General features: G+C 39.2%; 2 protein-coding genes and 1 long non-coding RNA gene across 5 annotated transcripts in view; 2 read left to right on the top strand and 1 right to left on the bottom strand.

The window, feature by feature from the left end:
* The window catches only part of LRRC31 (leucine rich repeat containing 31), a 49,174-nt gene extending 47,486 nt beyond the window's left edge, over window positions 1–1,688 (bottom strand). For 2 of the 3 annotated variants that reach the window (XM_026105741.2, XM_026105740.2), the window contains exon 1: window positions 1,435–1,688. The gene's annotated coding sequence lies outside the window, so the exon portion shown is untranslated. The remainder of the gene's footprint in view (window positions 1–1,434) is intronic. The other variant, XM_064516598.1, reaches the window with a different exon arrangement.
* Window positions 1,687–22,400, top strand: SEC62 (SEC62 homolog, preprotein translocation factor). The gene is made up of 8 exons (XM_064516599.1): window positions 1,687–1,835; window positions 10,523–10,631; window positions 10,987–11,092; window positions 13,947–14,151; window positions 15,744–15,836; window positions 18,923–18,983; window positions 19,774–19,893; window positions 20,973–22,400. Exons 1-8 carry the CDS (start codon window positions 1,800–1,802, stop codon window positions 21,437–21,439), a joined length of 1,197 nt encoding a protein of 398 aa, XP_064372669.1. The 5' UTR covers window positions 1,687–1,799; the 3' UTR covers window positions 21,440–22,400.
* LOC135329151 (uncharacterized) lies at window positions 1,851–4,878 on the top strand. The gene is made up of 2 exons (XR_010390439.1): window positions 1,851–2,421; window positions 4,171–4,878. It is a non-coding gene; the product is annotated as an uncharacterized LOC135329151 (long non-coding RNA).
* Window positions 22,401–23,635: the final 1,235 nt, after the last annotated feature.

The raw sequence follows: 23,635 nt of genomic DNA on the forward strand, positions 1-23,635 counted from the left end.
TATGGGAAGCAGCATTTTATAAGGGCTAGAAAATAAGAGTTACAAGGAATTCCAAGAATGGCAAGGATGATTATCCGGAATGAGGCCAAATCACACTGCTGTTGCTCTCTTCACAACGTGGGCGGCTGGCAGACAGCAGTACACCTCCTCTCCCAGGTAGCTGGGAGGAACCTGCCATCTGAAGTTCAGCTTGTGCCTCGGCTGGATTAGCAGGGCTCTGGGATACACCATCCTAAAACCCTTCCTGTAGGCACTGCTTTCATAAAGCGGGCTGCTGTTTTAATAACAGAGATTTCCTAGGTTACACACACCACAAAAAGTGTGGCTTCCCCACAGACAATGTGCTTTCCCAAGGAATGACATTTAGTGCCCACACTGTAAATGCATGTTATGTCTTACACCAAAAAAAAAAAAAAAAAAGCTTTCTTACAACAGTACTAGAAGCTTCTCATAGCGGATTTTTACCTTTACAGCAACAGGTCTTTTCTGCATTATTCTATTTGTCAAATCATATTTTATGTGCCTTCCTGATTATTAATACTCAGGTGCTTTGGTTGTTGATCCATTCCATCGCTTCAGCACCAACACAAGATTGCTGTTACTAGCAAGCCATGAGTTAAATAGATGGTTAAAATCTCTTCTACAAGAAAGCTTGAAGCTCGGATGTGCTCTTCCATTACTGTAACTTAAGCACGCTAAATAATTACTAAAATGATTGCCAATTTAAAAACCTATTTTTGAATAAGTGTATTTTGTCTGCAAGACATTTTATTGCAGCTATAAAAACTTGACTTCCCTAAATTTATAATTTTATCTTTTATAGTTTTTATATTTCACCCTGCAGTCAGTCAGCTTAATTCATAACTCGTATAGAGCTTCTGCCCAGCAACAGCAAGAAGAAAACAGTGAAAAGAATAGGAAACCGTACCAGAAAAAGCACAAAAGCTGGCTGAGTGATTCATGGGCGAACACACTACTGGAAACAATTTTAGCTTTTAATTAACTAGTTTTCGTTCCACAAGCTTCCAAAGTCATAGGGACGGGAAGGGCGGCAGGATTTGGAAGGCTGGACAAGATGATGCAACGCCGCACATGCTTTTCCGTGCCGAAGTGCCAGGGCGCGGTCTGGAAACATGGAGCCAGGATAAACCAGCAGGCACTTCGCCGGCCGAAGTGACCTCACGGTAAAAGCATGCGGGACAACCTCTGAGGAAAAGCCGTTTTATTGAATAGAGGCTGCTTCCTAAAGCGATCTGTGGTGTGCAGGGAAAGGCCGGCGCAACCAGGGCGCGGTGAAGCGGGTAACGGCCGGCAGAGGCCTGTTCCATCGAGTCTCCGAGGCCTCGCCCGCTGTTAGGAGGACCAGGCTCCCTCGCAGGAGGTTTTTGCCGCCCGGGGCTGGCGGCTCCCTCACAGACGCTGGCGGGCACCTACCTGCGGCCTTGCCGGACGGGGGGCAGCGCCGCCCCCGCCAACGCGGGCCGAGGAGCTCAACCTTGGCCGCCGCCGCCGCCGGGGGCCTGGCGAGGGCAGAGGCGGCGCGAGGCCGAGCAGGCGGTGGCGGCAGGGGCCGGGGCGGGGCAGCCGGGCCCGCGGGGACGCCCCCAAATGGCGGCGCCGCCCCCAAATGGCGGCGCCTCCCGCCGCCGGCCGCGCGCCCGGCCGCCCCGGGGGGCCGCGGCGGGGGCGGGGCCGGGCGAGGGGCCGAGGCGCCGCCCCGCCTCGCTCCCGCGGCCTCTCGCGAGGCCGCCGCCGCCCCCGCCCGGCCCCACGTCACCGGCGGAGCAGACGGGGACGACATGGCGGAGCGGCGGAGGCACAGGAAGCGGATCCAGGTAGCCGAGCCCCGGCCCCCGCCGCCCTCCCCGCCCGGCGGCTCCCAGTCCCGGGGCGGCTCCCCGGCCGCGGAGGAGGCCCCCTGTTCCACGGGCCGTCGCCGCGAGGCGGCCGCCGGGCTGACAGCGGCGGCTCGGGGGGCCGCGGCTCCCCCCGCGGCGACGGCGGCGGCGGCGGTGTCCGGCCTCCCCGAGCGCGGAGGGGCCCGAGGCGGCGGGGTCGGGCCGGGCCCTCGCCCCCACCATCCGCCTCTCCGGGGTTTTCCCTGTTCTCCCGCTCTGCGGGAGCCTGCCCGCAGGTTGCGCGGCCGCTTTGCACCGTCGGAGAAGGCGGCTCCGAGTTACCGGCTGCCCCCAACAGCCCTGTAGCGTCGGGGCTCTCGCCCCTTCACAGCCGCGCTGCGGGAGCAGCCCGTGGCCGCCGGTGCGGGCGCCTCGGGCACGCGTGCCCCGCGCCCGGGAGGCGATGCCGTGGGGAGAGGAAACGCGCCTGAAAAAACCAACAGCGGTGCCTGAAAACAGGCCTTACCCGCTTGGAGATCAGGTTAAAAATGTCTTAGTTTTGCGGTGTCGCTGAAAGGCGAAGGTAAGGCTGCCCGGGTGTCACCGCTTACCCGCGCCAGTCTCGGCCCTTCAAAATACCGCCTTGAATTTTACTGAGGCTTTTAGTGCTTGTTTTGGGCACAGTTACAGCATCGCTTACTATAATGTCTGTTGCTGATATGTATCATTAATCCTAAGCCTAAATAATGTTTGTTCGGGTTTTATTGCTCTGCTGTAAGTGGAGATAAGATTCACGAGAGAAATCACTGAGCTGTTTAACAAGTGTGTGCTTCATCCTTGTGCTCGGCTGCCCTCTCTTCTTCTTTCTCCTCCTTTCCCTTCCCAGCCCACTTTTCCTTCCCCACTCGAAGATGGAGATTTGTCTTTGTTTGTAATGGCTCCTGTTCCCTTTAATTCCAATTACTGTGAGAGAGAAACAAGCAAAGTCAATGAGGAATTAATCGGAATCGTGTAAAGCAAGCCTTATCAGTCCCAGGAATTCAATAAATTGTGGTAAAATGTTACAGATGCATTCTTTTTTTTATATAATAATCATAGAATGTCCCATGCAAAGGATGATAATAGCCCAATAAAGCATCCATCAAAAACAAAATAAATGCAAGTTGATGCTTTGTAGAATACTCAAAGCTCTGGTCTTGCATTCACTTAAGTGCATGCTTAACTTTCAGCCTATCAGCAGTAGAAGTATTTCCAGGACTACTAATAATTACCTGAAGTGTAAGCGTTAACATTTCAGGTTTAAGATTGTGGCCTAAATTTATGGTTATAATTATGCAGATAAATGTCTATTGCTTCTTAGTAGTTTCCCAGTGTATGTCAACAGCAACTGGGAGATAAGACAGTGAACAAAGAATACTGTTTAATGCCCAGAGGGTGTTCTTAATTGGTCAAAGTGAATAAAAGAAAAACAAATTTTTTTAGCTTCTTGAACTTTCTTGGCATAGTTGCAGCATGATTATCATGTTTCAGGATAATGCTACAAGTTTCTTCTTTTTAAAGTCAAGTCTGTTATTTATTTATTTGTAGGTGTTTCAAATGCTGTTGAAGTAAGTGCTTACTTTAGGGTGGAGTGTACCTGCAAATAGAGACTATTTATAATACCATATGCAAGTCTGACATTTCAATACCCCATAGTTGTTAAGTAGAGCTATATTATTTGAAAAGGGTAAGAGCCTTAGCAGGAGGCAGTGTATTTAGCTGTCAAAGAGGCTGATGTAATAGAGTTTGGTTATAAACACTGTGTATAGAAACAAAGTTTTGAATAATTCTTACAGGATTTTGTCTGCCTTCAGAATTGGAGTTGTGGTAGTCAGGTAGCTAAGCATGAGATAAGACGCAGAAAAAAGTCTCAATAAAATAGTTTAAAATTATTTAAAGCCTGCATTGTGTATCCTCGATAGGAAGCAATAACAGGAAGGATGTATTTCATAGGCTGTATTTTCATAAAATGACACATTGCCCAATGTGTGTTGCATAGCTTGGACTCTTCCTTTGGCAACAAGGTAAATGTTAGAGAAAGGTTAGTCTTCAGAAGTTTGAACAAAGACATTTTATAGGTAAAGATTTCAATAAATGTCATACTGATGGTAATTTAATTATAGTGATATGGAGTAGTGGAAAGAAGCTGCTCTGTGGGAAGCAGATTGCTAAAGATAATGGACCCCCACATGACTCAAATTTCTGAAATCAAGAAAACTTGCCTTATAGAGCAGGCTTATTATTAAAAAAAATATGTTGTCTAATGGCTAATTCAGTTTTTTTTTTTCTTTAGGCAGATATGTCTCAAAAGATGGGGAATGTCTTTGTGTGTTACTCCAGCAACCTGATTGAAGCTATTTCCTCTCTTGAAAACAAATACTGTTCCATAAGCTACCCTGACATAGTCACTTAAACACAAAATCTGTGTAATTCAGTTACTTGGACAACTGTGCAGTTGGGCAACACGTGGCATTTTGTTGGCAGGTCTGCAGTTTGACTATTAAGTAGGCATTAAGTTTTAATTACGTTGGCCAGATTCCATTGTGGACAGCTTTATTCTGCCCATGTGAAATTTTGGTTGTTTGCATTTCGATTAATAGCGCTCATGTAGCATCTTTCTGCTGTGTCCTCTACTTCAGAAATGTTAATGCATATAAATACCTCTTTTATAAATAGAGAAAATGATTCTTAGGCACTGATTTAGCAAATGTCTCATTGCAAATTGATGGCTGAGATGGCTGTAGAACATACTTTTCTTGTTGACTTTTTTCCCCTTGAATCGCTGAATTCGAGCCTCGAGATTCTCCTGATGAAGGACATCTGTTAATCAATATTAACCGTTCTAGCAGTTCTTTCCTGCCTTGATTTGGGCTCTGTTGAAAGGAAAATGTGCAAAAGCTGCATTGCTGATTCCTGTGCTGTGTGCGTTTGGGAATGAGTATGGAAAGGATTTTCAGAAGTGACAATACAATGTTTTTTCAGTAAAACAGATTTTAATCCAGCTTTCCTGTTTGTCTTTATTTTCTCATAAATTCTAGAAAAGCTGAATGGGATGATAGCAAATAATCTTTGCAAAATGAGTAGTATCAGGTGGTATAGGAAGAAGAAACAAAGAATGAAGGAAAAAACAGAAAAATAGGTAATTAAAGTAACGGCCTCAGTTGTCAGTAGAAGAATCACTGTCTCTTGAAAACGTAAGTCAGATTTTTGGAAGGAGTAAGGGAAGAAAGTCAAAACAACTGGCCTAAGGTTAGAAGATAATTAAAGCTGGCATGTTTTTTTCTTCGAAATACTGTACGTTGCTTCTTTGGCATGCATTTTAGAGCTCTGCGTGTGTGTTTTGTCGTAAATATGAAACTTACAACCTTCGCTCAGAAAAATTAGTGAAGGCTAAAAAGAGCAAAGAAGAAAACAAATATTTTTGTTCTGTACATATCCTATAAAAAATATAAACATCTGTTAATCTTTTTCTGTGAAGAAAAGTTAGTATGTTGTGGCTAACACAGCTGCAGTAATCTGGAAGAACTGGTTTCTCTGTTAGGCTCTGCCACGGCTTCTTTTAAGAGTCCTGTGGCAATCCACATGCTGGTCATCAGCGCAGGAGTCAGGCAGGTTTACCTTCAGTAGTCACTGAAGAAAATAGTCCTAACAGCAAGGATCAGACATGGCATATTTGGTTTCTCTTATACCCTCCCCCCAGTCAGTGATCCATTAAACCATGTTATTCTGTGTAATCTTTCTTTGTCCCAGTGCGCCTTGATTTCTTTTATGCAAAGAATAAAAGTTCCAACAGAACAGATGAGGAGTATCCCCTTCGCTACCACATAACATCTTATAAGCTGGTGTTTAGGTAGGAATACGCTCAAGAATAGAGAATCAGTCTCACATGTTGTGGATGTGCACTGCTGCTTAAAAGAAACTTCTAGTGTCTTCTGTATAGCCTGATGCATTTAGCATCCTCTGAAATATTAACTTATTTGAGTCCTTAATAGGATGGAAGCAGAAGACCTAGTTCCTATTAGCCATGGTCTTAGCTAGTTGCTGGGTTAGAGGGGAGTGATGGTATTCATGTTATTTAGTTATAGGTGCTTTATTTAGGTAGGTGCCTTAGTTTGGTAGGTGATGTCCCTAAGCTTTGTATCTTGGTGGAAGAGGGTGAGGCAGAGGAACCATTTCTTTTTATGAGTTGGTTTAGATTTTCAAAGATATTTGGATGCATAAAATGCTGCTGGTTGCTTAGCAGGGTTTACTTTAAGCACTTAAGCACTTAGGAACTTCACTTTATCAACTGTATTGAGAGTTAGGCATTTAGAAAATCCTGGTAAACTTTTGCCTGCAGATTTAAGTGTCAACTTTTCTTGAAGATTTAAGTGTCAGTGCTTTCTGGCCTGTGTGCATTTGAGATACGGTAAGGCCATACACTGACTGAATGTAGATTTCAAAAGCAGTTGGCAGTGGTAACTTGAGACTGTGTGTGTTTGTATACCTTTATGAAGCATGCATCAGATAGCCCTTGTTCCTCTGATTAATTGCTATTAATTAACTACAAATGGTAGTAGACCTGATTCCTGTGCCACTATCTATTCCATTTGTGTCATCCTGGGAGTGGAAAGGGACTTGGGCAGGATGATGGGATCTCTCAAAGGCACAGAGCTAGTGGTGGAGCCAGCTTGGAGCCACTTGCACTCCGCTCTGGAGGAAGCCCTCTTGGGAGAATGAGCAAATGGCGTGCTACACGTGAGTGATGCAGCCTGAGAGTCAAGGAGGGAAAAGGATAATCTTGTGATTCAACCCAGACTTCGATGTGCACAGACAGCCTTCAGAGGAGATAATTTAAACGCAGTTGTAGTGCCCCCATAGCATGAGGAGGGGTATTAGAACATGGGTTGACATAGTCTCATTTTGGACTGTCACAGCCTGTCAGCTTGAAAGAGAGGCTGCATATGACTAATCTGCTTAAATTTCTTGTTTTCCTCATCTAAAAATTGTATAAGCCATTAGGCTTCAGAAGTCTTCTGTGAAGGACAGTGTTCTAAAAATCTAAGTTTTCAAACTTAGGAGCAAAAAAGATAACTAAATATTCACTTCATTGAAATCAAAGAGGACCATCAACCCTTGTAGTGCTTTTGTCTGCACATGAGAAAACTCGTATTGTTAGTGACAGTCGTCATTTACTCTGCACTCATTTCCAGAAACCTTGTTTATATTCTGGAAGGAAAACATCCTATCTTGGGTCATGCTGGTCTTCTCACAAATATGATGAAAGGCTGGAAAAAAATGAGTGAAATTTCAGTCCACCAATATGCTCTGGTCTTTTGGCATCCATCGAATATTTCCAAGAGAAAGAGGAACTAAATAAGCTGTATTGAGGTAGAGATGAAGCAGAGAAGGAAGCTCATGGATGCACTAGTTTTAATAGCTCAGTTTAGATGTTTTTGGTTTTAATATCCATAGGCTGCTTTTCTTCAGTCCCATTCAGAGGTTTAATTAAATGGGAACTATATCTGTGTATTGAAGGAAGGTCAGAATGCACTGTTTGATTTGGGAGATAATGGTAAAATTTTATGTCGGTGAAGATGATTAGGATTTTCCATTCATGTCAGTGAGTCCAGAAGGTCATCGGATTTGAAAATCTTAGTTTTGTTTTATGGGTGCATATAGGACAGAATTGTGATAGGAATGCTTGAGAATTATTTTTAAAAATCTCCTAGTATTTCAGTGCAGTTACTAGTGAAATAAGCAGGTTAAGCACTGTTTTCTTTCCTGTCGTCTTGATTGAGTTCTTTGACTAGCTAAATAAGAAATTAGGTTTGATTTTTATTTTAATGGCATTCTTCCAGATGAGAAATACATAAATACATGTATTCCAATACATAAATTATCAGGGATTATAAAACGCAATCTTACGTTCTCCCTAGTGATAACTTGTGTTATTTCATATGTAAAATTAAAGTAGTTGCAAAGCTCTCAAATAAAATTTAGGACGGAAGTACTTGGAAGCTTAACACTATCCTATTTTTTTTTAATTAATTGAAGATGGTTTAATCATAGAATTTTAATTGAGAAGACATTTTACAACATTCTGGAAATGTATTCTGAAATGTTTCTGAGTCTTTCTCTTTCTCCTAGAAAAGTAAACTTTAAATACCAGAAAATGTTAGTACAGTTTTTAAGGCTGTGTCATCTGATTTAAAACATTATAATTTATTTCAAAATACACCTTGATTTATTTTATAATCCTTTTCCAAATGCATAATGAGGCTTGAAATGTCTGACGTTTGGCTGTTTTTACTGTTGAACATAAAGATTTGTTAAACTACATCTAGGAAAAAAAAGCAGTGCTTAAAAGATTCTGAAATTTCCAGTACTTCTGTTGACTTCACTTAATGATGGAATTCGGTATTTTTTTCCGTGAGTCATTTGTTTTAATACTGTAACAGAAGGCTGGCCCTGGAAATAAAGGGATGAAAGTAAGATGAAAAATGTGGGTTAAATAGCAGGAAAAACTTTCTCAGAAGGAGCTCAGTTAAACTGTGGCAGTCTCTCTCAGAAAAGAGCCCTTTTGCTTGGGATATTATGAAACTATCCCACAGAAAAGGACAAAGCAATAGATGATAAGGAGCAATCTGAAAAAATACCCGTTGGTGCCAGCCACTGCCTTTATAGCGTATCGCATGACTTACCAGAATCATAAATATTTAAGGAAGAAAAGAACATATGAAAAACTAGCAGACAAATTAAGTGATGTGAATATCTGTAGCTTTTCTTAGAAAGCTGTCGTATAGTCTGTGTTGCAGAGAATAACATTTGCCCTATGAGTTGTTGTACTAAGTGTAATTCGCTAGTAGGGAATATTAGAAAAGCGTCATTCTGAAATGCAACTGCTACGTGCAGTCAGTAGTGTCCATGGTACCATACCGTAACGATGGTACACCTATATTCATTTTCTTTAAATGCGTTGTACCTCATTTTGTTGTTAGTAAACCAAATCTGTTTTGGTGCCAAAGTTGGCAGCATCATCAGTGATTTACAACTGTACAATACTAAGAGGACAGCAAGTCACTGCATATAAATTATGTATATAAATGCAATACCAGTTAGTGAATAGTTTTCCATGAACTATGTGGTGTTTTATACACTCTTTAAAATTTGTAAAGAAAAAGAAGTATTGAACGTGGAGAAACAGTTAATTTCATCTGTATAAGGAATGTCAGGATCATCTGGCTTAATTCAGGCATGTGTTTTTTAAACCTGTCCAAACTGGTGAATGTAAGTGCATATTTCTGCATGTGTACAAGGAATTCAGCATTAAAAAAATCTCAGTAATCTCAGAATTTAACAGGCTATAGAGTGCTGTAAGTCATTTGGATACCTTATGTCTATATTTGGTTTAAAATTGTCCTTGGATAGGAATAGCAATAATATCATCTAGAATGATAATTCAGTAACCAGTTTATTTTGAAAGTTAGCTGTGCAAACTGTTGAAAATTAACAACTGGCTGTCTAAAGCTTGTATGTCCTGTGTATCAATGTCTACTTGATCTTGCGTTTCCACTTACCGGGCTTCTTCCAATATCATCATTATTCATCTTAGAAGTGATGCTGGAGGTTGTATATGTTTACTGAGCATTAAAAATATCTTCTCTTTAAATAGAATGTTTTTCTGTACATTCCGATTTGTTTTGCGGCTTCTGTATTTTATTTCTGTGGCTAGCATGAGAAGAATAGGTAGAGAAATGATATTGCCAGTCTGAAAAGATGTCCTAGTGTTACTCTGTTGTAATCAATCTGTTAGTAGCAGGGGAGGAGGAGGGTTCAGGAGGATTAAGTCTTACTTACATATATAGATATATGAAATATTTTAATATATGTATTAATTTTAAATAATTGAAAATGCCTGTTTTCATCCTTCTGACTTTTAAATCTTTGCATTCTGCTACCTATCTGCAAATTTGTAAATTTACAAAATATGTTAATGCATGCAGAATAAGTACTCCTTTTCCTACAAAACACCTAATTTGAAGTTCATGGACCTTGTCCTGGTGTGTTTTATACTGTTGCTTCTAATGTCTAGATTGGGAGAATCTCCTTAATCTGCTGAAGTTTAAGTCATGTTGTAGCCATGCAGTGGTACTGAAACCTAACCAAACTGTCAAACCTTTCTACTACTACTCTGTGTGGTTTTCATTCCTCTTTCATGTGGAATTCAAGCTGTTTTGTATTCTGCCAATGTGTCTGCATTGCTGTCACCTCATACCGTAATTCCTCTCTCCATATTATTTTTCTTTGTTCTCAGCTTCATAGCTATTTTCATTCAGACTTGTGTACCTTAAGCAGCTTTCCGTTTGCCAAGTGGCTAGTACTTTCCCCTCCCTCAGTTCCTCCTTTAATTTGTTCTTTTTACAAAGCTGTCAGTTTTAGTTCATTGTGTATCTTCACATCATCTGACATTAGAATTATTGCTGCTTTTGTTTATGTAGACTGAAAGCTCTTTGGAAAAATGACTCGCCCTATTTTCACATTTTCTACGTTTTGTTTCTATTGCCATAAAATAATGAGGACTTTAGAATATCTGATTTTGAGTTCAAATAACTGTCTTCCCCATGTGTTTAAACCTGAGTTAATTTTCATTTTTATTATTGTAGGAAGTTGGTGAGCCATTCAAAGAGGAGAAGGCTGTTGCCAAATACTTACGCTTCAACTGTCCAACAAAATCTACCAACATGATGGGCCACCGAGTTGATTATTTTATTGGTAGGGTTAACCAAAGTATGATACTGTCTGTTTACTAATATTGTAGGGGAAGTTGTTTTAATATTATTGTTTTATCAAAGAACAGTTTGGTCTTGCAAACTTATCTAGGCATTAGATAGCCATAAGACTAATCTTATCAGCCTGAAGTAAACACAATAAACTTTATCAACTTCTCACTTTGTAGTCTTGATGGTGTACGGTTGTCCAGAATGACGAATTTAAGAATAGCGACTACCCTATTTTAAAGATCAAAGGATATGGAACTAGAACTGACTGGTTGCTTTGGTTCAAGGAACATAGGCTAAGTGTTACAATTAATTGATTTTAACATTTTTTATTGTGTTTTTTCCTCTAGCCTCAAAAGCTGTGGATTGCCTCTTGGATTCTAAATGGGCAAAGGCAAAGAAAGGAGAAGAAGCTTTATTTACAACTCGGGAGTCTGTAGTTGATTACTGCAACAGGTATGACTTTCTGGTCTAAATCATCAGTTTTGATAATGAGTACAGTTGTCAAGGTGTCTTATGTGACTTAGGAACCTGTTTCAGTTATGAGCCTTTAAAAAAGGGACTTAACTGCTTTCTAAAACATTTGTGTTACGGTGTATAAATAATGATTGTAGTTTTATTAGTATGTTTGAGGGTGTCACACCAGAAACAGAAAAAAAGTAGCTTAATCATCTTTGTTCTCATAACTCTCTCATGCTTTCGTTATGCTGACTGCGGCAGCAAGAAAAATAAAACTTTAGAAAAATTTTTATGGTTATTTTAAGGCAGTAGGATTAGAGCTCCTAGATTTCTCCTTTTCTTGTGCTAGACTACCATCATGGCAGAAGCTGGACTTTGAGGTTCAAGTCACACCTCTCACGTGATGTCTTTGCTGCCTACTGTTTTTGTTTAGATGAATGGCATATTCTGACCATTATATTCTCTTATACTCGTTTTGGGCAGAATCATGATGTTAAGGGGGCTGCCTGCACTTGGAGAGCTCTGCAAAAGCTACTTAGAAGTGAAGAAGAATACAACTAATACTTAGTTGTTTATCCAGCTCATTTTAGATAGCCATTCAGCAAGGTGAGATTCTGCCTCCATTTCTGGTGCTGAGGCAGGGCAGATTCTGTCTTTGAACTTTAATCCTTGTAATGACTTCTTCAAGAATGTTTATGAAAGAGCATTATGTTAATGCAAGCAGAAAAGTAAATCTTTCTTTCTAGAATCTTTGGACTGAGGTAGGAGTCTATATCTGTCTGTTCTTCAGTTACTAAACCACTGGATGAGACAACTGTTGTTTAAGTCCTTTAGTTTCAGCAATGAAAGAATATCTATGTACTACACAAAGAAAATCAGTTGGACCCCTTTTTCTCTTGCGTTGATTTTTGTCAGTAGTATCATTTAGTGCACTGATGATCCATTTGGCATCATATCGCGTCTGCAGTTTGGTTTCCCTTGCTGTTTCCTGTATGACTAGTAATGCAAAGACCTCCTTTGGTCACTGAAACTGTTTTCACAGCTTTAAATGTTAGCACTGACTGCTTCCTTTACCATTTGGAAGGGATGGAGGAATATCTTAGCACAAAAAAGAAGGTAGTTCCATCAGCACCAGAGGTGTATTACTTTTCATCCTCTCTGTTTAGATTCTTGCTCATATTAAAACCAACTGTTTTAACTGTCTTGGTGTGGTTCTTGCTTGTTTTATCTGCCCTGTCAAACAGAGAAGAAGTATGAGATTCTGCTCCTTCATACAAAGTCAACAGCACTGACTGATTGCATATATAAAACAAGTTATCTGAATTCATAGTGCTGCTGTAGAGCATAGACCAATACAAAAGTGTAGCAGGAGATTTTAAGTTCATTAAGTTTTCTTTTGGGGCATTTGGCACAAATAAGCTACATCAGTAACACTTGTTTCAGCAATATTGTTGCTGATCTAATGAGGATCAACAGAGAATTAGTAAGTAATCTGGACTCCATTAGTTATGTGAAGGTCAGTCCAGTTCCAGGGCCTGGCCATTGGCCATATTGATACCGTTGCTCTATGCCCTGGGTGGCAGGGTTTGCCCAGGCACGGTGGAGGAGTGCTTCCAGTCCCATCTTTCCATATTCCATCAGAGATGGAGGTAGCTCCTCCAATGGAGAAAGTTGTCCTGCAGGCCAGACTGGTCCTGTGGGCTGCCACCTGAGCTACCCTAAATTTATAGCTGTCAAGAAAAGTAGTTCCTTCTGAAGCAGTGATTTTTCTGTTGCTAGAAATAGAATCCATGTAAACAATTGCCTGAAGAAAGTTTTCTTGTGCACTCTCACTTACACACGCACTCTCATTTACACACGCGCGCGCGCTCTCTCTCTCTCTCTCTCTCTCTCTCTCTCTCTCTCTCTCTCTCTCTCTCTCTCTCAACAATCAGCCTGCACATAATTTTTATTAGTAGAATGACTTATTTTCTTTAGTGAATTTTCCTAATTTAAAAAGCAGTCCAATATAACCATTTGATCTGCAGTAAGAGATGAAAGAAACCAAGTACAAGTAAAATTGATTTGAACCATAGGACCTGGACTTTTTTTTTTTTTTTTTTTTTTTTTTTTTTTTTTTTTGGTGAGAATTGGCCCTTGGATTTTGTATCCCACTGCTTCCTCTGTTTGAAGAGCAGTATACTGTACTCTGCCTATTCTGAATTGGAATATGATCCTTTCAAGGACATTACTCATTGGTGACAACTTTAAGACTATCAGTTAGATCTTCCTGTTGTACTGCCCACCATATATATATATACATACATATATATGTGTGTGTGTGTGTATATATGTATATATTTTTTTAATAATGTTTGCTTGTAGCTGACATAAATGGAATTTGCTTGCACGAGTACCATGGCTGCAACAGGACAATTTCATTCAACCTGCATCTCTGACCAACTAACTTGACAGGTTGTATGTCCGTTTCGTTTACTTTCTTTTGCAGCAAAGATACAAATACATTGAGGTGAGCTTTAAAATAAATACTGGATGGAGTTGTATTAATGGGAGAGATAATTAAATGGACCTGATAGTTTCCACCGTCCTAAATTGTTGTCATTTATATCTATGCAGAGATGCTGCCACATAAAGTACAGTGTTTATCCAATCTTGAACAGGTGAACAAAAAAGGAAAGCAAGAGGTGAGACAAAGGATAATAGGTGTAGTGTCTTCATTTGAAGATAGCGTAGATGATGGTGACCTCTTTGTCATGCTATTCTCTCTACTGATATCTAATAACATAACTGCGTATAAACATTATTATTTCAACAACACTTACATGTATCGTTCAACCTTTTTCATTTTAAGGCTCCTGAAAAAACAGTTCTTTCATCGAGCGTTGAAAGTGATGAAAATGAAACCTGATAAGGATACGAAGAAAGAAAAGGAAAAAGGAAAGGCCGAGAGTGGGAAAGAAGAAGAGAAAAAGAGCAAGCGGGAAAGTGGCAAAGATGAAAAAACTAAGAAGGAGAAAGAAAAGAAAAAGGATGGTGAAAAAGAAGAGTGTAAGAAGGTGAGTGCAATCTGTAAGAGAAGAAACAAAGCTGTTAGTATAACTAGTTTGTTGGTTACAAATTTAACTAACATTGTCAAGATTACATGGACTTAAACGTGGTTGGTTGTTCTAAAATGTGACATATCTCTTTTTGTCTGTTTTGGTCTCTAAAATACACCTTTTTTTTAAATTTTGGAGCTGTTCAGATTTTGATCCGAATCCAAAAGAGACTTCAGTTGGGCCTTTGTGTGCGTCATCGTCTCGTAATGTGGACTGAGTTGATCAAAAGCTACTTCCATTCAGCTACAATGGGCAGTGATTCTTTGTGCAAGTGTACTGTAGCATAAAATAACATATAAATGCATATGACATAACATATCAAAGTCTGTGCAGTTACATAAGTAAAATGGAGATCCCATTTTGCAGTGTTTGGTAATAAGAATGTTTGGAATGTAATATTTGATACTTGGTGCTTGTAAACAGTGCTGTAGTGGGCCATTTTTGTGTATGAAAGCTCCATTATTATTCTATATAATGCCTAATTTTCCCAAACTTTAATTTACTTTTTTAAAAGTTCAAACTGTTATTACTGCACAGGTTCTCATGTGTGTCCTGATATGTTTTATTAGCAAAACCAAATTAAGATGAGAAGAATCCACAGGAGAAACTTGTTGGAGAGACATTTTTCCTTCTGTGTATAGTGGTTTGAATCCAGTGAGTTAGTAGTACTCAAGAGTTATTCCCGTTCTAACACTGAGTAAAATAATGGCAAATTTAGTCAAAGGTGTAGTCTACATGTACAAAGGTCTATATGTCAGAAAAACGTTACATGGCGAATAAAGGGATTATAAACAAAACAAACTTTCCTGGCAGTCTAAACATAGAAGCCAGTATACTGTCTGACTCTTGAGATAGCCTAAAAAGCAGACTCTGAAAGTTGTAAACTTTGCCAGTTCTCTGTAATCTGGAGTGTTACAGTATTAAATGTAATGCTAATTTTAAACTAATCATTAATTATTCAACTGATATTTTAGTGGAAGATATAAGCCAGTGGGTAATGACTTAAGCAACAACACAGGACAAAAATTAGGAAGTTAATTTCAAACAAAGAAATAAGCAGAGAGAAGGAAACAGGAGAGACAGGGAAGAGGGAAGTACAAGACCAAAAAGTGATTGAGGAAGGTAGAGGGTAAAAGGCTGAAGCGGATTCCAAAAGAATGTCTAAGCAGTGCATATGCCACCAAGATACCAAATAACTCTGATGAAAAGTTAGTGATTACGAGTGTTGTACCCCATTCTTGATCTTTGTACAAACTTTCTGCATCAGTGGAGCTTTGCTATGCATTTGAACACGTGCATTTGAATCCTGAAGTTATGCTCTAGCTCTTAGATGATAATCAAAAAGTAAATTTTATATTTCTTCACAATTCTTCTTTATTCATGAGATACCCCGTCAGTAATAAATAAGTATAGATGTTTTATTTCCTCCTATTCTCAAGATCATTCTCAATTTTTTTTTAAGTTTGTGGAAAGTTCTGGCTCAGTGTGCTTAAATACTAGATATTAAGATCATCTGAGTTATTTTTTTAATAATTTGCCTTTGTCCTCAGGATGAGACTCCAGGAACACCCAAAAAAAAGGAAACTAAGAGGAAATTTAAACTTGAGCCACATGAAGACCAAGTTTTCTTGGATGGAAATGAGGTGAGATATATAGATACTTTGTAAATTTAGTGTCAGTGTACTGTTGTCAGATAATAGCTTAAATTAGTGGATTTCTGCAGACTCTTTTGTCCTGTTGAAAGAAAAATGAATGGAAACCCGATGGCCGATCTTGAAATATCAGATTTGGGATATCTGCAAGGATATTAGAGGGAGGGGGCTGGATGTAAGACAGTAATGTAAGAAATCTAAAAGAAAACTTTATTCCCAGGAGCTTAAATTTTAGTGGACAGAAGGTGAAATTTTTGTCCTCGTGGTGTAGGTAAGTATTGGAACAGTCTCCATGCTTCTAGGTTTTCAAGACTACATTAAACTGGATTTAACCCCGAGTAACCTGGTCTGACCCCATAGCTTACCCTATCTTGAGCAGGAGGATGGACTAGAGACCTCCTGAGGTCCCTTCCAACCTGAATTATCCTATGATTGTGGTCATGCTGAAGTATTTCTAAACAAAAATCAAGCCTTTTAGAACATCAAATTCAGTCAACAGTGGAAATCAAAAGAATTTGCCATTCATCAAAAGAATCTGCTATCCAGAGGCAGCCTGAACCTGTCACCTGAGCAGATAGCTGAGACTTAGACATTCCTGAATTCTAATCCTGGCTTTACTGCTGAAATTATGTGTGGTCCTAAATACTTCTCTGTATTTCACTTTTCTGGAAGACAAAGAGTTTAATTCACTAATAGTTCTGTAACGTACTGCATCATATTCTTGCTTGTAAGATTTGGCATAATTGGGAACTCTCTATTTCAGCAAAAATATACTGTGTTCCACATTCATATTGTGTGTCAGTGCACTGCAGTCTTTCCTAAAATTTTTATATCTTTGGTTCTAAAACATATGTGGCAGTGAACTCTGAGAAGTCATAACTCTGCAATATATTTGTGTGTTGTGTGGAAAGTTTATTTCCTTTATGTATATCTGTCTTCTCAGTCATTTCTTTTTACAATCTGTCTTAATCTGTTTTGTCTCACCTGGTATAGAATCTCATCTCTCTCTGATCCTCTGTATTGTCTTTTACATGGTGTAACCAGACTGGCATGCAGCATTCAAAATGAGGGTGCCCTATTATATTTATTTGGTGGTATAGCAATATTTATTCTTCGTTTACCTTTTTATTAATGAGGTGACATTTTCAAAGGACTGTGACTCCATGGTCCTTCCTAAGTAATAGCTAATTTAGAGCTGATCCCTGTATATTTATAGTAAGAGTTGTTTTTCCTTTTAGTTTACACTTGTCAACACTGAATATTAATTACCGCCTTATTGCCCAGTCACCTGGTCATGCTTTTCAGTTTATTTGGGCTTACAGAGCAGCTCACTGGCATCAGAGCCATGCCTGCATATAGTCAACTTTTGTACCTTGTTAGAAGAGTGCAATATTAAATACTTCTCATTGCATCACACTGAAAAACTGTATTACTGCATCTTTTAAAGTGTCCTGGTAGTCTGTATCAGCTCTTCTGCTGTGAGGGTTGCTGCTAGTCAGCTACTACTTTGAATCTTAACTACTGTTAACATTGAAAACGGTTTATTTTTTAAGAAAAAAAAATCCTAACTTTACTAGTTCAGGAAATTCTGCACTTTACCAAGAAGCTTGTTCCTAAGACTGAACAAACTTCTGATTCAGATGGATTCACAGTTCTCATTAAAACATTTGCTATTGAGTTTTGTAACTGTAGAAACTTAGACAACAGTGTACTGTGGTACAATGGGTACAATTATATTTATCTATCTGATGCCATCAAATGAGACTTAACTCGCAGGCCTCAGCTCATTTCAGCCTTTGTTCCGAATTGAGCGTTTCAGCATGATGTTTTGTCCCATGTTTCGTCTGTGCCCCACCCCCCAGGAATCTCTTCAAAGCTAGAAGCAATTTTTGTTTCCACTTGGTGGACCTCACTTTTTTTTTTTTTTGCTTAAATTTTTGGCTTTATGCTCAATGACATTAATGCATGAAGAAAAAAAAAACTGATTCAGTGATAGATTCAGTGATAGTTCTGTATCTTTCAGTTCTTCATCAGTTTATTATCTGAATGTTTTCTCCAAACATTTACATGGCCTGTAAGTTATTCTGGCTAAAATTTCTTTAATGACATAATTCTTCAAGAAATACTCTTCTCTCTCCCTCTTTCCCCTGCCCTCCCCCCAAATACTGTTTAACCATGTGTTTAACCTTCTTCACGGTAAGCTGGGAGAGAGACACCTTGGCTACCCTACTCTTCACGCATGTAGCTTTTTGTGGATGAATGAATGAAAGAATTTTTAATGAGTAATTTCAGAAGGTTAGAGCTGCACGTTTCTTAATCTGAAGGAAGTGCAAATAAATGTTCAGGCAAGGATCTTCCCTTGAAGAATCTTCTTGCAAGAATCTTCTCTTGGGTGGGAAGCATAAGAAGCATCTACCAGCAGCAGGAAGTGATGGTGTTTGATAATTAGCAAAATGATTACCCATTTTTTGCTAACCCTCATGAGTAGGAGTTTATGGTAGAATGATAGTTCATATTAGAGGAAACATGCTCTATCAGCATTTAGTGCAAAATACCAGGTGGTGAAATTATTTGAGCACTACGTGAATACGAGCACTGGAGCAGACAAGGGGATGGGCCTTAAACTAGTAGTGGCACTTTGCCCATGCTGGAAGTCTCCTGCCTTAATCGTGTGCCTGGCAGCACAGCCAGTGTGCAGCACTGGTAACTCTGTTGTGTGTCCTGCTTCAGTAGCACAGTGTCCTTGGGCTTCCTGCCATTGGGCTCAGCTTATAATCAGTACATAGCTCAGGCAATCTGTATGGGCAGGCAGGCGTGCAGTCCCATGGCTCTCTATATCCCTTTGCAGCTTTTTCACTGACAGAAACCTCTGTTTCAAGTCTCACCCAAAGTATAGCACTTCCTATGATATATTGCCCCTTGCCCTACTGTTCTGCCCTGATTTGGTACTGACCAGAGTGCTGTTTGTTCAGTGTAAAGTAATGTAGCATTGCGGTATGCATTTGGGTGAGAAAAATCTGAAGTCATTTATCAGAGAACTTGCTTTCCAAATGTTAAACAGATTATTTCTATTGTAGGTGTATGTGTGGATCTATGACCCTGTTCATTTTAAAACATTTGCCATGGGACTTGTACTTGGTAAGTAATGAGCAAGCTGTAAATGTATGCATGGTATCAAATAAACATATCTGTTCTTGGGAAAAATTGTCTTTTTCTGGGACAGAGTTTTTATTCTTCAGTTTCAGCATGTTTTGGTACCAATCCTATTATATAAATCTTGATCTCCTGATTGGAGGGGATACCCATGCAAGAAAAATCATGAAATAAAATGATGACGTGACTGAAACATGCTTTACCAAATGTCTGAAATTACACAAAGATGTTGATTTCAGTTGCTTTAAGGTAATGGGTAAGTTGCTCAGTAGGTAACACAGATGCCACCAACAAGTTTATATAAAAATGTGAAAGATGTTAAAGGAATATTTAAACCATAGATGACACCTTTCTGACCCTAGAACTTCTGTTTACATAGCCAGGCCCAATCAACTAAATTTATTTTTCTAATCTAAATTAATCTTGATGTTAGCTCCTATCAGCGAGCTAACAGATAATTGTACTGTTAGTCTAATAGCCCTTACCTGTACCTTCCAACTTCTTTACACTGAGAGAACTGCCTTTATAGAGAATCCATGTCAACCCTTGGAACAATATTCAGCTCTTAAATAATTCTTGGGGCCAACGCGAACTCCACCCAGCTCTTTGTGCCTGCTGTTTCCTGATGGGCTGCTTTTAGGTAGCTCCCCACTCTTTTGGTTAGGCCCTCTCTTCAGAGGTGCTTTATTTTTTCTTATTGTATCAAGTGCATCTTTTATACACTTACTAGGGGAAAAAAAATGCTTCTTATGCTTTTCTTTATCTTTCTATTTAGTGATTGCTGTTATAGCTGCAACTCTGTTTCCACTCTGGCCAGCAGAAATGCGTGTTGGTGTTTATTACCTCAGTGTAGGTGCAGGCTGTTTTGTAGCCAGTATTCTTCTTCTTGCTGTTGGTAAGTGTCACTCATCTTTATTTCATCATCAAGTGAAGGCTAAAAGGGCAGAAAAATAGGCTAACTTTTAAAGTTGTCTAAGATGTGTGAATCTCTCAATTATCTGTGAATATTTTACTAACAACAGCCAGCCTGATTACTTCCATCCACACTGATATATTTCCTTAGCGGCCACTAGGTGTCAGACTTCTGCCGCAGAAATCAATACTCTCAAGCTCGTTTAACCTGTGTGTATTTCCTGTATACTGAAGATTTCTTTACTGGCTCAGTAAATCCTGAATGTCTCTGGCTTCCTTTCAGTATCAGAAATGTTAGCTTCTAATGGTAAAAACAGCAATAAGGCAAAGAAAAGCAGACAAAATCAGTGCCATCTTTAAACTGGAGAATAAACAGTGGTCAGTGAATACAGGAAGATATTTGAGAGAGCATGGGGGAATAGTGGAAAAGAATGAGCCAAGCCCCGGACAGTCCTTCGTGGCCACAAGGCATATATATAGCTGTCTGAAATACATTCATGGTTCAAGAAGTGGCAGGTTGTTTGTTTGAGAATATTAGCTTATGCCCTTCTAGGCATATTATGAGCTTTAAAGGAAAGGAAAGGTCTGTCATTTATTCAAGTATACGATGGCTCTTTACAAGAAGCCTGTGTTTTGTCCACCTCCTCTCTTTCCAGGCAGAATTAAGTATGATGTACTAGAAACAACATTTTCACAAATCCCTAGCCCATACAAAAGAACAAACTGGGAGGGGGAACAGAACACTAGCTAAAAACAGCTGCTGTGGCGAGAACGGTGTAGCCAAGATTTTAAAGCTGCCCTTGGTTTATATTCATTTAGCAGAAGGGATTAATAACTAAATCATAGGTTAGAAATATGGTTAATTTGGGGTGGGTGCAGAGGGAGGTGCCAAAAATAAAATTCCAAAATGCTATTGTAGAAAGAAATTCTTCCCCAAGATCACTACTATTTCTGGCTTTGGGTTGATGTTAGTAGGAGATGTTTCTATATTAAACATAGTTGTATATTGTGAATGTTTATACTAAAAACAAAATTCTCCCCCCCCCCCTTTTTTTTATACAGCCCGCTGCATTCTTTTCCTTATTATTTGGCTAATCACTGGAGGAAGGCATCACTTCTGGTTCTTGCCAAATCTGACAGCAGATGTGGGATTCATTGACTCCTTCAGGCCCCTGTACACACATGAATACAAAGGACCAAAAGCAGACTTAAAGAAAGAGGAAAAATCAGAATCCAAAAAGCCGCCAAAATACGACAGTGAGGAGAAATCAGACAGTGAGAAGAAGGAGGAGGAAGATGGAAAAACAGAAGCAACAAGGAACTCGGGAACAGAAGGCTCAGGAGGAGAGCGACATTCAGACACAGACAGTGACAGGCGTGAAGATGACAGGTCCCAGCACAGTAGTGGAAATGGAAACGACTTTGAAATGATCACAAAAGAGGAACTTGAACAGCAAACAGATGAAGAGGATTGTGAAGAGGAAGAGGAGGAAGATGCTGAAAGTAGGCCTTCACATGAAAAATCATAACTCACTGTGGTTTTGGGACTAAGTATGTGCAAATGGTTGGATTTTCTTTGTTGGCTGATCACCAAAACATAGACCATACAGTAGCATCTTTGTTTGCTGAAATATACATGTTACCAAACAGTTTTATATCTAGTTCCTTCAATTTTTTAACCATTAACTTGATTACTTGGTACTATGTTAATCATTAATATACATTTACAGAAGTTTTATCAATCTGACAAGTTTTCTATTGATTGATAGATTGCCCAGATCGTCCTCAAACATACTGAAAAACATAGTTTTCTGGTACTTGCATAACTGTTCAATTAGTTCAGCTTCTCAAAACTGCTTTTGTAAAACAGGTAAAAGTTGAATGACCAAATTTCAGACTATTCCTAGTTATATTCATTTGATAGCTAGTTAGGTAAAGTACTTCTTAGCCCACAGCTTTCTTAATACTTTTCTTGACTTTTCAAAAGATTGTGAAAACTTTCCTAAGAAAACTAGTTTTAGCAGAAGTATTTTGCTGAAAATATAAAAGCTGGTAGTGCTGAATTTGGCTGCAGTATTCTGTTTCTCCAAATTGTGTGCCAGCAACTTAGGAAATCCAAGCTGTTTTTGTACATCTGGTTCAGAGAAAGATGTCATCTCCAGCAGGTGAAGGATACAGCATGGTTTGGAAATTACAGCTGTTTTCTTTCTCCTGCTCCATCATAATACAAAAAATGTATTCTGTACATAATTTACAAATAAAGCAAACCATTTACTTTAACTGCTACTTTATTATTTAGATATTTGATCCAGCATTCAGTTTGTATAATTAAAGCCATTTTGTGGTGTATCTATCAGAGAAATGCAAGTCAAGAGGACCTCACAGAATATTTGTGTATGATTGGTAGCTGTTTCCACAAGAGCTTTAGTTTTGTGCCAACATTCCATGTATTTGAGTAAATTGATCCTTATTAAATGAAAGCAAACATCATAGCTGTATGTATGCCTTAATGTTAAAACTTTCTATATTCTGGAACTGGAATACTTTTTAAACTGAAAAGGCAGGAGAATATTCATCTGTTCAGAAATACAGATAATACGAAGCTAACGTGGAAAGTGACCGTTAATAACTTGTTTATAAGTATCTTGAAGTAGTTTGTATAGTTTGTATTTATGCATCCCTTATTTGCTGGATGGTTGGAGGATGCATCATGTTTTGGTCAGTTAAGAAGTTAAGACTTGGCATCATTCCTGTAGATCACTTAAACAGTAACTATAGATTTGGTTATCTCTGGAACCCACTCAGAGAAAAGAAGGGTAAGATTGCATTTTTAATAACTGACTTACAGATCTTTTTTTCTTTCCTGAATTGCTTCCCATTCCATTCCATCACTAGCATTTTGGATAAAGTTATTAATTTTCCAATTGTGCAAATAAGATGCATTGTAATGGGTGCACTGATAAACAGTTCATGGATATGGTGTGATTTGCTTATTAAGTCTCCCAAATATTCACTACATAAGGAAGAAGATAAATTGGATCACTTTTCTATTGATATAGCAAAAAAATCAAAGAACCTATTATCTAAATAGATCGAGTCCTGGATTCTTGTATGTTATCACTAATGAAGATAACTAACAAAGTCCTGTTACTGCCATTCACTACCTCACTGAGATACACATGTGATGGTAAAGCATGCAGGCTAACAACATTCTTTTTGATCATTTAGGCAGCTGTTTTAATACACTCTTAACACTTTGTTCATACAGAAGCTAGTTTCTTCTGTGCTTGTATTTCACATCTTCTAGTGTTGAGAACAGAATTGCGTTTCTTTCTGAACTGCAAGAACGTTCAGTTAGCTGGCTCTGTAATTCATTGTACCTTTTGCCTGAAGAGCTAGTGCTACAGCTTACTAGATCATTCTTGCTTTTCACCATGCAAGTGCAGAGTTATAATACCTTTTCTGTACTGAAGACATCCTTGCTGTTTATTAGAGTAGATTCCCTGATTCCAGTAAGAGCTAGAACAAGTGTGGCTGACCTTTTGCGTTACTGTCTACTTTCAGAAGCCATTTGCAAATTAGCACTTAGAGCACTATTTTACATCAAATACTGTAGAATACATCTACTGGCAAGATGTCTAGCAGTGGTTTCACAGAAGTAGCTGTAGAACAGTTGGGCTACTGCCATTTTTGAAAGAATTTATGCAGTTGATTTCAAGTATGAG

Source organism: Dromaius novaehollandiae, chromosome 9, assembly GCF_036370855.1.
Source record: "Dromaius novaehollandiae isolate bDroNov1 chromosome 9, bDroNov1.hap1, whole genome shotgun sequence".
Taxonomy (NCBI): Eukaryota; Metazoa; Chordata; class Aves; order Casuariiformes; family Dromaiidae; genus Dromaius; species Dromaius novaehollandiae.

Coding starts and splice junctions, on each gene's coding strand:
- SEC62 (XM_064516599.1), top strand. CDS start 1,800: ATGGCGGAGCGGCGGAGGCACAGGAAGCGGATCCAG. Junction 11,093..13,946: donor GTAGTTGATTACTGCAACAG/GTATGACTTTCT, acceptor TTTCATTTTAAG/GCTCCTGAAAAAACAGTTCT. Junction 14,152..15,743: donor AAAAAGAAGAGTGTAAGAAG/GTGAGTGCAATC, acceptor CTTTGTCCTCAG/GATGAGACTCCAGGAACACC.